The 12,685-nt window shown below is 32.5% G+C and overlaps 1 protein-coding gene across 1 annotated transcript; it reads left to right on the forward strand.

Annotated features, from left to right (window-relative positions):
* Positions 1-3,961: 3,961 nt before the first annotated feature.
* On the forward strand, positions 3,962-8,530 carry LOC11418835 (bifunctional riboflavin biosynthesis protein RIBA 1, chloroplastic). Its single transcript, XM_003593189.4, has 7 exons — positions 3,962-4,243; positions 4,642-4,987; positions 5,087-5,308; positions 5,748-6,070; positions 6,986-7,115; positions 7,211-7,507; positions 7,891-8,530. Exons 1-7 carry the CDS (start codon positions 4,185-4,187, stop codon positions 8,137-8,139), a joined length of 1,626 nt encoding a protein of 541 aa, XP_003593237.1. The 5' UTR covers positions 3,962-4,184; the 3' UTR covers positions 8,140-8,530.
* The last annotated feature ends 4,155 nt before the right edge of the window (positions 8,531-12,685 follow it).

The following is a 12,685-nucleotide window of genomic DNA, read 5'->3' on the forward strand; positions in this document are numbered from 1 at the left end:
ACGTACAATGTTTTTCTAAAACTAGGTCTAACCTTTATATATCTCTTCTTAATTACTTATCTTATCTCACTTTCTCCCCCAAAACTATCTAAAATATCAAAACAGCCCTCAACTAAATATTTTATATTATTTTCAAATCTTTATTTTATTTAACAATAAAATAATTCTCATATCCTTATCAAATCTTCCAAAACTCATAACTTATCACGTCATCGATCAAATCATCATAAATCATCAAAACATACCAAAATCATGCATATATTATATAATTATAATATAATCACCTAAACTCGATTAAATAAACGATTAAACGAAAGTGGGCGTTACAAAAGCTTGATACGGTGAGGAGGGAGCGGTTGAAAGAGGGTGGCAGCCATTGTTCGGCTTGGTGGTGGTCCTTGAGTAAGATTAGAGAAGGGATTGGTGAGGGTGAAAGCTTGATCCTTGAGGACCTATCCGAAACAAACTTCAAACTTAAAGGACCGATCTGAAACCTTAGAAACTTAAAGGATCTATCTGAAATAAACATGAAACTTAAAGGACCCGTGAAGATATTTGGCCTATTATATATCATTTTAGTTTGTTAAAAAAAAAGTCATCACTACTTACTAGTTACTACTAAATAAAAAAGAAAGTCCTTACAACTACTATTTATATAAAAAGTATTGTTGACTGCTGCTACTAATAATTTTTGTTTGTTTCCTTAAAAAAAAATGTTTGTTAAAGAAATGAAATTTTAGTACCATAGTAAATTCTTGCTAATCCCCGTAAGCTTAGCTCAGTTGGTAGGGATATTGCATATTATATGCAGGGGCCGGGGTTCGAACCTCGGACACCCCACTTCTCCACAATTAAATTGTGTGAGCTCTAGCCACTAGGCTACTTGACAAAAAAAAAATCTTGCTATATTTATTTAAATTAGGTAAAATGATTTTTTAGTGTATTGTGAAAGCATCATAATACAATATTTTAAGTAGAGATCAATTTTATTTTTTGAAAACTCGGTATCCGAGCCAAGAATCGACTAATTTGAGGGGACCAATTCCACCGCTAAGGATGGGAATAGGCTAGGCCGAGTTAGGCTTTGCAAGGCCTAAGCCTGACCTACCATATTTTTTTAAAGTCTAAGCCTGGCCTTCTGATAGCCTGATACAGTCTGCTACCCTGTTTAAAAGTCTATATCTTATGAACATCTTTAAATAAGCATTATGATCTAATTTTAAATGGACTAGCGAACTAATAGTTTAATTAGATTAAACTCTCTTTTGATAATCAACACGAGGTTTTGGGAAATTCGACTATATATTGTATCATATTTCTATTCTAGTTTATAATAATACATTTATATATACAACAAAATAATGTATACTAATAAAGCTTAAATTATGAAAAACTTTACATATTTATATTTTAATTCAAAGTACAAAATATAATATAATAATAAATAATATTATTCATATTACTTAAACAGGTCGGCCTAATAGGCTTAAGAGACTTTTTGAGAGGTTTGTGGTATGACCTTTTAAGTTAAATAGGCTTAAAAAAAACCTAGGCCTTCTCTATTTAAGAAAAAAGTCTGGCATGACCTGACATGTCGTAGGCTAGGCCGTAGGCCCCTGTAGGTCGGCCTGATCTATTCCCATCCCTACCCACCGCCCACTTGCAGGGGCTTCGTTTAAAGCCAAAGCAAGTTTTGTATGGACTTATTAGCCTATCGAAATTGACATCAGAATGAATCGAATCTGAAATTTTTAGAGGAGCAAACTCCAAGATCCCAAGCCAACCAATGTACCAACCCCAAGTGGGTTAGTATATATCACTTATTTTAACGATTTATTGAGATATATTAAAAAAATGACTTATTGAAATATGATAAACCGAGAGTTATTTTTTTTGACAAAATATGATAAACCGAGAGTTGATCTTATGATTCAATCGAAAAGATCATATTGTAATTTGTAAGTATTATATTATAAATCAGACCTCTTTTCTCTGGACTCATGAATCAGACATTTTCTTTTTTGGACTCATGAATCAGACCTTGTAAGAAAATGAATATATAAATATGTAAATAAAGTTAAGGCAGTTGTTGAGAATTGAGATTTTAATTTAAGGTATTATCAATATCAATACCAGTCAACAAAATAAAAAATAAATCAACATCAGCTTGATATTTGAAATTACTAAAATTTAAAAATAATCATTCATAATCAATCACGTTAATTTTTTCTAGACAAATTTTTTTTTAAGGAAGGAAACAAGTTAAACACTCGAAATATAAACAATATCATAAACTAAAATAACATCATTGTATAATTTTAAGGATAAAGGTGTTAATTTATTTAAAAGATAATTATACTATTTATTTATCATATTTTTTTTTATCATATTTTTGGTCTTAAAAAAAGTCATACCAACGAATTCAATCTAACATAAATCACTAGATTTATATAATGTGATGAATCAAAATTCAAATATCGATTGAAAGACACATCACAATTTATTGTTTGATGGTGTATAGAATATAATTATTTCAATAGAAAAAGTTACTGGAAAAAATACTATTTTTATTTAGGAAAATGATTGGTATACATCTTTTTTCCCATACCACTCTTGTACCATCTCCTATGTAGCTTTTTTTTTTTTTGGTACAATCCTATGTGGCTTTTTTATTTTTTTATTTTTTCTCATTTATCTCACATTCCCACCAACCATCCTCTCTCTCTTCTCTATTTGCATCTCCCTTTCTCTCGCAGCTCTGTCCAACTCTGAGTTTCTCTTACATAACCTTCTTCCTTTCTTCACCGACCATCTCGCCGCCGCCCTCCGCCTCAGCACCGTCGGACTTGCAATCTTCATCTAACAGTGTCTCCTCTCTCTACTCCGACAACCTCTCGCACAGTAAATCTTAAAACACATATCTGTAAAAAAATCGATCCAAAACATAAGGTGGTTGTGTTTCTTGCGCGGTCACCGATTTTTGGTGATGGTGGTGACATAAGGTGGAACTGTTGATGTAGATCTGGGTTTTTTTATTCCGGCGCGTCACCGTCGTCGTCGTCCGTTTGTGAGTCCGGTGGAGAGGGGGATATGGTGGTCGGTGGATAAACCGGCAGCTATGAGACTGAAAATGACACTGGTCTGTGGAAACGAACAAAAGGCGGTGGTGGCCAGCAAGCCATTGGATATAGTGGAAGAGAGAATACTGTTGTCGTTTTTTTTAGGGAAGAGAACATTGTTGTGTTGTTTTTATTTGATTAATAAAATAAATAAAAAATAAAATAAATACCACATAGGGATAAGCAGAATTTTCATTATAAATTGTGCCAACTAATAGTGGTAGAGGAATGGTACAGCCACGTTAGGTGGTGCATGTATCATTGCTCTTTTATTTATTATAGGGTTCAGTGTAAGTGATTGTTGCACACTATGAGTTTCTTTGGACGTGGTGTTGAAAATGATTGATGAGTTGCAACTTGCAACCCAAGCACAATACTTCTAAAAGTTCATCTATAGTAACCTTACTCTTAAAAATAATAACATTTGTATAATTATTTGGTGACAATTTTTTTTATTAATAAAAAATCATAAAGAGAGAGAAAGGAAGAGAGAATATGAACATAATGTAAGTATAAAAGATGAAATTGTCCAAAAATTATCATAAAATTATTGTATACATCTAAACACACAATTTGCAAGTAATGTAAACTTTGAGATATCATTTTCTACCTCCATTAAAAAAAAAAATATTATACTAATTATTTAAATAAGAAATTATAAGGATGATATCACGAAAATATTTATTTTTTGACGATATAAAATTATTGTTATTTTTTTTTATTGTAAACTCATACAATGGAAATTTGTTGGAAATATTCAATCTAACAATATCGAGAGTGTGACGGTTGAGTAGAGTACTATATTATAAAAAAAATATTGTTATTAATATTATTATTAAATGATGCACACGGCAAGAGGAACGCCTGGGTGGTAGGAGGAGGCACCGAGCACACCACGTTTCGGCGTTGCTTCCTGCATCTCACCACTTTCACAAAAGAGTTAGTTACGACTCGTCGCATTTCATTTCATTGAGTCTATATATATGTACCAAAATTTACAAATGTAAGGAACCAAATTTGACCAAATTCATATACTTCAAATTCAAACCAAACATAACAATTCAAATGGCTTCTACTTTGAATCTCTCTTCGTGTTCTTCCTCACCTCTCCTCTCTTGTCCAAGGTAACTTCTCTCTCTCTATCATTCATACCATCCTTCCATGATCCACTATTAATCTCATCAAACCATTTTCCTCATATATTTTTCATGACTTTTAATGTATACCTTCTCACTTTACGAATCTATTCCTATGTGATCTGACACTTCTGATCCAAGAAGTGTGTTTGTTTGGTGTGTCTGACACGACACCTACATATGATTACTTCAATCAATTAAATACTAGTGTCAACATGTCACTGTAATATATATACGTTGTTAGTGTCTGTAAATCTTTTGTGTTTTCAGGCGCTGGATTTCTTAGCTGAGAAGCTTCTCATTGAAGTCTTAATTTTCTTTGTTAGTTTCTCTTTGGTTTTATGTTTAGATGCTATTAATTCAAGTTAATCTTTTCTTCAATGTAGGCCATCCAATCACTTCAAATTGTTCAATGATTTCCCTCTTGTCAAACTGAATTATAAATCTTCCTCAACTCACAGTGCTGCGTTTAGAGTTAAATCTGCATTGGCATCTGGAGGGGGTGACCTACTTTCGTATCCCAAAAACACCAATGATATTATCATTGGCAAAGATCTCGTTGTTGGTACTCAATCTATTCTAGTCCAGGAACAATCTAATGGAACCCCGACATCAGACTCAGGGATACCAAGCACTTTTTTCTCTGCTGACTACAATGACTATGATTTGGACATCCCAGCTGAAGGTTTTTCTTCAATCCCTGAGGCCATCGAAGATATTCGCCAAGGAAAGGTTGTGAAATAGTAGTTTCTTTCTTTTTCTTCTGTTTTATCATAGTGTTATATTTTTTTTTGCCAAGATCATGATAGATTTTGTTTATTAATCATGCAGATGGTAGTGGTTGTAGACGATGAAGATAGAGAAAACGAAGGAGACTTGATAATGGCAGCAGAATTGGCAACACCCGAAGCTATGGCTTTTATAGTAAAGCATGGAACTGGCATAGTTTGTGTAAGTATGAATGAAGAGGATCTTGATAGATTGGAGCTTCCTTTGATGGTGGACAGTAAGGCTAATGCTGATAAACTTCGTACCGCATTCACTGTGACCGTGGTATGTATTACTATCCGTAATTGCATCTATACACATCTGGAGTTATTACCATATCTCTTTGACTAAAGAAATGTTGTTAAATAGCGCCTATAGCGAAATTTGAATAAGCCGCTATTGTATGCAATACGCTATTAAGTAGAAAATGTTGTCAATAAGAGGTGCTATAGTGAAGCTATAGCACTGTTGTGTAAAAAAAGATCGAATAAAATGCTATTGTCCGCGATCGCGCAATCGACAACATTGGACTAAGGTCTTTCACTGTTATATATCATGCTGCACTTGTATGATGTATTTAATTTGTTGAAATTAAATGGTTTTCAAATCAAGGATACTATTGAAATTTAATCTGTTATGCTATTGAAGGAATTCTGTTTTGATGTGGGTTAGGCATTTATTGATGGAATTTGATACATTTCAACTATTTAAAATGTATTTGTAGGATGCTAAACATGGTACCACCACAGGGGTGTCAGCTCAAGATAGGGCAACTACAGTATTGGCCCTTGCATCTAGAGATTCAACTCCGGCTGATTTCAACCGACCAGGCCATATTTTCCCACTAAAATACAGGGATGGTGGTGTCTTGAAGAGAGCTGGACATACAGAAGCTTCAGCTGATCTTACCATACTTGCTGGTTTGGAACCAGTGGCAGTTCTGTGTGAGATTGTAGATGATGACGGTTCCATGGCTAGATTACCTAAGCTCCGCGAATTTGCCAAGCGTGAGAATTTGAAAATTGTATCTATCGCTGACTTGATAAGGTATGGTGGTTACTTTTCATGTAAGATGTAATAAAATTCTTATTGTTTGCATATTTATGGTGTCTTTTATGTTTATATTTTGCTTTCAAACACAGATAGCATGATTTATATCCAACGTATGCAACATACTAAATGAGTTGATATCTCACAATATATATGGCCTTGAATCGTGACTAAATGATTGAACTAACTTGGACTTTATGGTACTTAATTTTGTCTGTTGAGGATATTGCTAGTCAAATATAATAATTTCAATTGATGTTTCTTTGATTTAAATTCGTTTATTTTTGTTAAAATCTCACAGAATGGAATTTTTATATTTTTTGGAGAATGATTTTTTTTTTTTTGAAAAACTCCTATTCAATGGTTCTCATAGAAAATGGGGAGATAGAGAGAAAGTTGTTAACTTTAGGATCCAAATAGGGTGGATAAAATGAAGGAACACTTTTGGTGTGCTTTATTATAATAATGCATCACTCAGGCTTAGAAGGAAAACTTAATCACACAACTGAAAGACCTACAGTGTTGTATGAGACTGTATGTTGGATAGCAGAGAACCAACAAAATAGTAAGTTCAGTATTCCAGAGATGAGGTGAGAATGTTACAGTGAGTGAGTTGTCACACAAGACAATACATAATCAGGAATCAAGTCATTAGAGCGAAAATTGGGGTAGCTCCCACCGTAGGAAAATGGTAGAGTCCTGGCTTGTGTGGTTTAAGTAAAAGTGAAGAACATTCATAGAAGCACTGACTAGGAAGGTAGACCAGATACAGGGTAGCCAAATTCATTGCTGTGTTCTTTATGTGATTTTGTGCTCTTTATAAGTCTCGTTTTTCAAGGTTTTTGCTGTCTGGGATACTTCTTGTTGCTTATTTGCTCATGACAAGGACATTAAAACTTATTGTTATTGCAGATATAGAAGAAAGAGAGATCAATTAGTGGAACGTTCTTCTGCTGCAAGAATACCTACAATGTGGGGGCCATTCACATCATACTGTTATAAGTCTCTGTTAGACGGGATTGAGCATATTGCAATGGTTAAGGTGAGCATTTCTTGTGTATATAATATAGTTTCCGTGGAACTACCTATATTTTGCAACACTTAGTGATGGGTTTTTGACAATTTGTCATTTGACAGGGTGACATCGGAGATGGAGAAGATGTTCTTGTGAGGGTACACTCAGAGTGTCTAACTGGAGACATATTTGGATCTGCCAGATGTGACTGTGGAAATCAACTTGCACTTGCAATGGAACAGATTGAGGCTGCCGGTAGGGGAGTACTTGTATATCTACGTGGACATGAAGGAAGGGGTATTGGATTGGGCCACAAGCTCCGTGCTTATAACTTACAGGATGATGGACGCGATACCGTAGAAGCCAATGAGGAGTTGGGATTGCCTGTTGACTCTAGAGAATATGGCATAGGCGCACAGGTAATATATTAGAATTGCTCAATGGTTCCACGAAGGATTTTTTACAATAACATTTTGAGTGGTTCTATGTTTGTTTTGACGCAGCAAGATACTATTGATGTCAATATGTAGATCTTTCATTGCTTTTGATGCATGATTATTAAAGAGATATTTTGGTCGAATGACTAAATTGACATTCTTCAATTAAATGGACTAAATTGTTATTTTACAAATTTTAGAGCCTGAGACCGACCCTTACAGTTTCAATGACTGAAATGCTCATTTACTCGTAATATTTATGCTCAAGCTAAAATTTTAACTGTTTAAATACATGGTGCTCACTGTTGTTATGGAAAGTTATCACAGGCATGGCTTACAATTTGAAATGCTACTTACTTTTGCAGATACTGAGGGATCTAGGTGTTCAATCTATGAAGTTGATGACAAACAATCCAACAAAATATGTTGGCCTCAAAGGCTATGGTTTGACTGTTTCTGGTAGGATCCCGTTGTTAACTCTTATCACCTCCGAGAACAAGAGATATTTGGAGACCAAACGTACGAAAATGGGCCATGTCTATGGTATGGAACTTAACAACGGCAATGGTAAAACCAATACTGTTGAAGAATCAAATGTTGTTGCTGGCTTTTGACCAAGCCTTCTTTTTACCTATTACCTACATATATCATACACAGGAAAGAGGAAGTAGAAATCAACACTACAGATGAATCCAAAAAGTGACAATAAATTAATTTTATTTATGAACTGATTTGTGTAATTCATTTGCCTGATTTTCTTCAAGCAGGCACCACTAAATTACACTTCATTCTGAAGCTTATAGTGCTACTCACTATAGATAAAGGCCATTACCAATACAAATGTCTAGTTTTCTTGTCTTTCTTTGGTGTCTGTTACAGAGGTTCATTGTATTACCTTGCTTATTGGAATATAATCTACAAAGTTTCTTCATTATTTTTGCTACAATAACTCATGTCACTGGTCTGTATAATACATATGATAGACAGTCAGATTATTCATGTTTCCAAAAAAAAAAAAGTTACATTATTCTATAGCTCTACTGTGTATCTGTATGATAGGTCAATAAATAAATTCCTTTTGCACCTTTCCTAATTTATTTTTTTGTTGAAAGAGCTTGCAAATCATGAAATAGCTCTTCCATTATGTTTAGCATTATTTGTAAAAAATAAAAGTTTTGATTAAAGGTCACATTTAATCTAAGATATAATTTTTTTAGGGAATGCTAACAAGTGCCTTTAGAGCGGCACTTGTTAAGAAGTTCAAAATAGAAACTTTATCTTGGAAATTATGTAATCAATATATTGAAATATTGAAAAGCAATTTTTTTTATATAAAATTTATCAATTGTTTTCTTTTTTGAATCCTTAACAAATACGCTAAGGACACTTGTTAGCCTGACCCAATTTTTTTATTAGGAGAGATGTTGGATCTGGTGGAACATGCTAAACTCCTGCGAAATAACAAATTAAGATTCAAAGTTGATAGAGAAAGATATCCATATTTCTTAGAGAAACTTCATACAACAAAGAGTTTTTCGTATAGCTTGCTCCTACTCTTGTACAAACCCTTATTTATAAGCCAAAAGACCCTACTACTATTCACCATAGTACTATTCACCCTAACACTAATCTTTTCTTACATAATCAACGACATTATGTAAGAAACGAATAGTATTATGATATCCCTATTAAAAGAAATTATTGATATCCCTCTCATTCATTCCTTGGAGACAATTTATTCAAAAAAAAACAACAATCAGAGTTAGACAAGCTAAACGTGGTGAAATTATAGGATTAATTTGTAGAAAAATGCACCATTTATTAATTAATTTAGAACTAGGAAGAAAAATATCCGCATATTGAGAATTTTTATTTTAATATATACTATTCAGATTTTGTTTCTTCTGAAGATGATTCATCTTCCATTTCCTCGGAAGATAAGTTATATTCTAAGCTAACATGTAACCAAAGTATTTTTCAATGCGACCAAAATAATGATTATGTTAGATAAAAATATGTTAGATAAGCTAACTTATAGTTGATAGTAGATTAGCGTTTGATTAAGTATATGATAAATATATTCAAGGTAGAGTGAACATGAGTTTGATTACCTAGTAATGTGAGCTGAGTTTCAAATTACTAGATCTCATTTCTCTCTTATATAATTCTGAAAATATACACTACCATATTTACCACTTTTTGCCAATGATACTTTCACCTGGTCCTGTTTCCGACCGTTGGCTCTTTTCCAATATCCAACGGAAACCTTTGATTTTTTCTTTTCATGACCACTTGACTTGGAACACGTATATGCCATTTCAACACGTGATTATAATTAATTCTTAATCTTTCATAAAATAAGTGGACCCTTTCATTCAGCATCCAACGGCTTAAAACTGCGTCTTATAAATAATACCCTTCTACCCTATTCTTCTTCTCACACACTTTACTCTTTCCACAAAACAAACACTATTGAGTCTCCTCTAGTTGTCTTCATCTATTCTATTCTTTTGTATTTATTTTAGAATGGGTAGCTTCAATATGAACATTGCTCTTATGATCGTGACTGCATTGTTGTTGAGCACTACAACAATTGCTCAATCTCCGGCTTCATCGCCAACCAAATCACAGCCACCAAGGAAAGCAATCTCACCATCACCGGCGGCGTCTTCTCCACCTGAACCATCGGCTACTTCACCAGCAGTTTCTCCTTCTTCCATCTCTGGTCCACCATCTGAAGCACCAGGACCTGCTTCCAGTGCCGTTTTGAACAGAGTCTCTGTTGCTGCTATTCTCATTTTCGTAGCGGCTTTCATCATGTAGTTGTCTTTGTCTTTCATTTTTATTTTATTTAATTCATTCATTTGATTTATTTTGTATTACGATTCTTCTCAATGATATAAACATATATGTTTTGTATTTTCATTTCTAATAATTATTGATTTAACTATCCTTCTTTGCAATTATTATCATCATTATAGTATGCTTCCCTCAATGTAAAGCTTCCTTGTATAAGTTGAGTAAACAAAAATGTGGACCAAATAAATCAACTTTTGAAATTGAGTTTTGCTAGGGACTGAATCCACAAACAGTTGCGTGTTATAACTAAATAAACTCTGCAATTTTGATTTCTAATGTATTATGAGGGACTGATACACCTAATACCAAATTCTAAAATCAAAATTCATCATTAACCTTGTCTTACATAAGAAAATCACATGTCTCACCTTATTTTTTTAGGCTTCTAGTGACATTTTTAAAACCAATTTAACAAGGTTGTGAAAATACGTCATGAGTCATTTAGAGACAATATTGTTTGTATTTTTGAAGACAACTAAACCAAATTAATGAAGTAAAATGGCTTAAGGTCAGGTTGTCTTGATATTTGAAGTGTCTCTATATCTGCATCTGTGTTTTATATGTCTCTTACAAGAGCTTTCAGACGTGCTAGTGAAAGTTCTATGCCCATCTCAAACAACTGAAAGGAAATAAGTATAACTTATACTTAACAAAAAAAAGTAGTTATGAAATAGAGCAAATGTTAAATTTGAGGGTGACAAAGTAATGCTAAAAAAGTATATGAAGAACAACAAGAGTATCAGAGTGGCATCCTGGCATCTTAGCCTTATTTTGCGAGTTTTGAAGGGAAGGAAATGAAAGGCTAAGGAGGAGAAGGGAAGGGAGAAAGGATGGAAAACCTTCTCCTTGTTTGTTTGGGAGTTAAAACACCAACAAGGAAAGGAGATGAATGACTTATGTTATAATTTTCCTATTTTATCTTTTTTTTTCTCTTAAAATTAATACATTGTGTTATACTTTGTAATTTATCTTTTAATTTATTCAAAAGAGCTTATTTCATAAAAAACAAATTATTTATAGAATAAAAAAAAACTTATTACAATCACTTTATAAAAAACAACTTATTTATACAAAACAACTTATTATGGTCTCTTTTTAAAAAACAGCTTATCTCATGAAAAACAAATTATTACGATATTTTTTTTAAAAAACAACTTATTCAAAATAGCTTATTTATGCAAAACAACTTATTACGATCTCTTTTTTCAAAAACAGCTTATTTATGCAAAACAGCTTATTACGACATCCTTTTCAAAAACTGCTTATTAAAAACAACTTATTTATACAAAACAGCTTAATACGACATCATTTTCAAAAACAACTTATTCAAAATAGCTTATTTCTGCAAAATAGCTTATTACAACCTCATTTTTAAAAACAGCTTATTCAAACACAGCTTATTTATGCAAAACAGCTTATTACAACCTCTTTTAAAAAAAAACAACTTATTCAAAAGAGCTTATTTATGCAAAACAACTTATTACGACATCATTTTCAAAAACAGCCTTTTCAAAACAGCTTATTTATGCAAAACAGCTTATTACGACATCTTTTTCAAAAACAACTTATTCAAAACAGCTTATTTATACAAAACAACTAATTACGACCTCTTTTCAAAAAAACAGCTTATTCAAAACAGTTTATTTATGCAAAACAGTTTATTACGACATCTTTTTCAAAAACAGTTTATTCAAAACAGCTTATTACGACCTCTTTTCCAAAAACAGCTTATTCAAAATAGGTTATTTATGCAAAACAGCTTATTACGACTTCTTTTCAAAAAACAGCTTATTTATGCAAAACAACTTATTACGATCTCTTTTTCGAAAACAACTTATTCAAAACAGCTTATTTATGCAAAACAGCTTAATACGATTTCTTTTTCAAAAACAACTTATTCAAAACAACTTATTTCTGCAAAATAGCTTATTACGACATCATTTTCAAAAACACCTTAATCATTTTCAAAAACACCTTATTCAAAACAGCTTATTTATGCAAAATAGCTTATTACGACCTCATTTTCAAAAACAGTTGTTTTGCATAAATAGGTCGTAATAAGCTGTTTTGCAGAAATAAGCTGTTTTGAATAAGTTGTTTTTCAAAATGAGGTCGTAATAAGCTGTTTTGCATAAATAAGTCGTTTTGAATAAGTTGTTTTTGAAAATGAGGTCGTAATAAGCTGTTTTTGAAAATGATGCCGTAAAAAGTTGTTTTTTTTTTTTTTTTTTATAAATAAGTTGTTTTTAAAAATGAGGTTGTAATAAGTTGTTTTGTATAAATAAGGTGTTTTGAATAAGC

The sequence above is a fragment of the Medicago truncatula genome, chromosome 2 (genome assembly GCF_003473485.1).
Source record: "Medicago truncatula cultivar Jemalong A17 chromosome 2, MtrunA17r5.0-ANR, whole genome shotgun sequence".
In the NCBI taxonomy this organism is placed as follows: Eukaryota; Viridiplantae; Streptophyta; class Magnoliopsida; order Fabales; family Fabaceae; genus Medicago; species Medicago truncatula.

Excerpts from the sequence above, each read along its gene's own strand:
- LOC11418835 (XM_003593189.4), top strand. The coding sequence starts at position 4,185 with ATGGCTTCTACTTTGAATCTCTCTTCGTGTTCTTCCTCACCTCTCCTC. Across the intron at positions 7,116-7,210 it reads AGCATATTGCAATGGTTAAG|GGTGACATCGGAGATGGAGA; the intron begins GTGAGCATTTCT and ends GTCATTTGACAG. Across the intron at positions 7,508-7,890 it reads AATATGGCATAGGCGCACAG|ATACTGAGGGATCTAGGTGT; the intron begins GTAATATATTAG and ends TTACTTTTGCAG.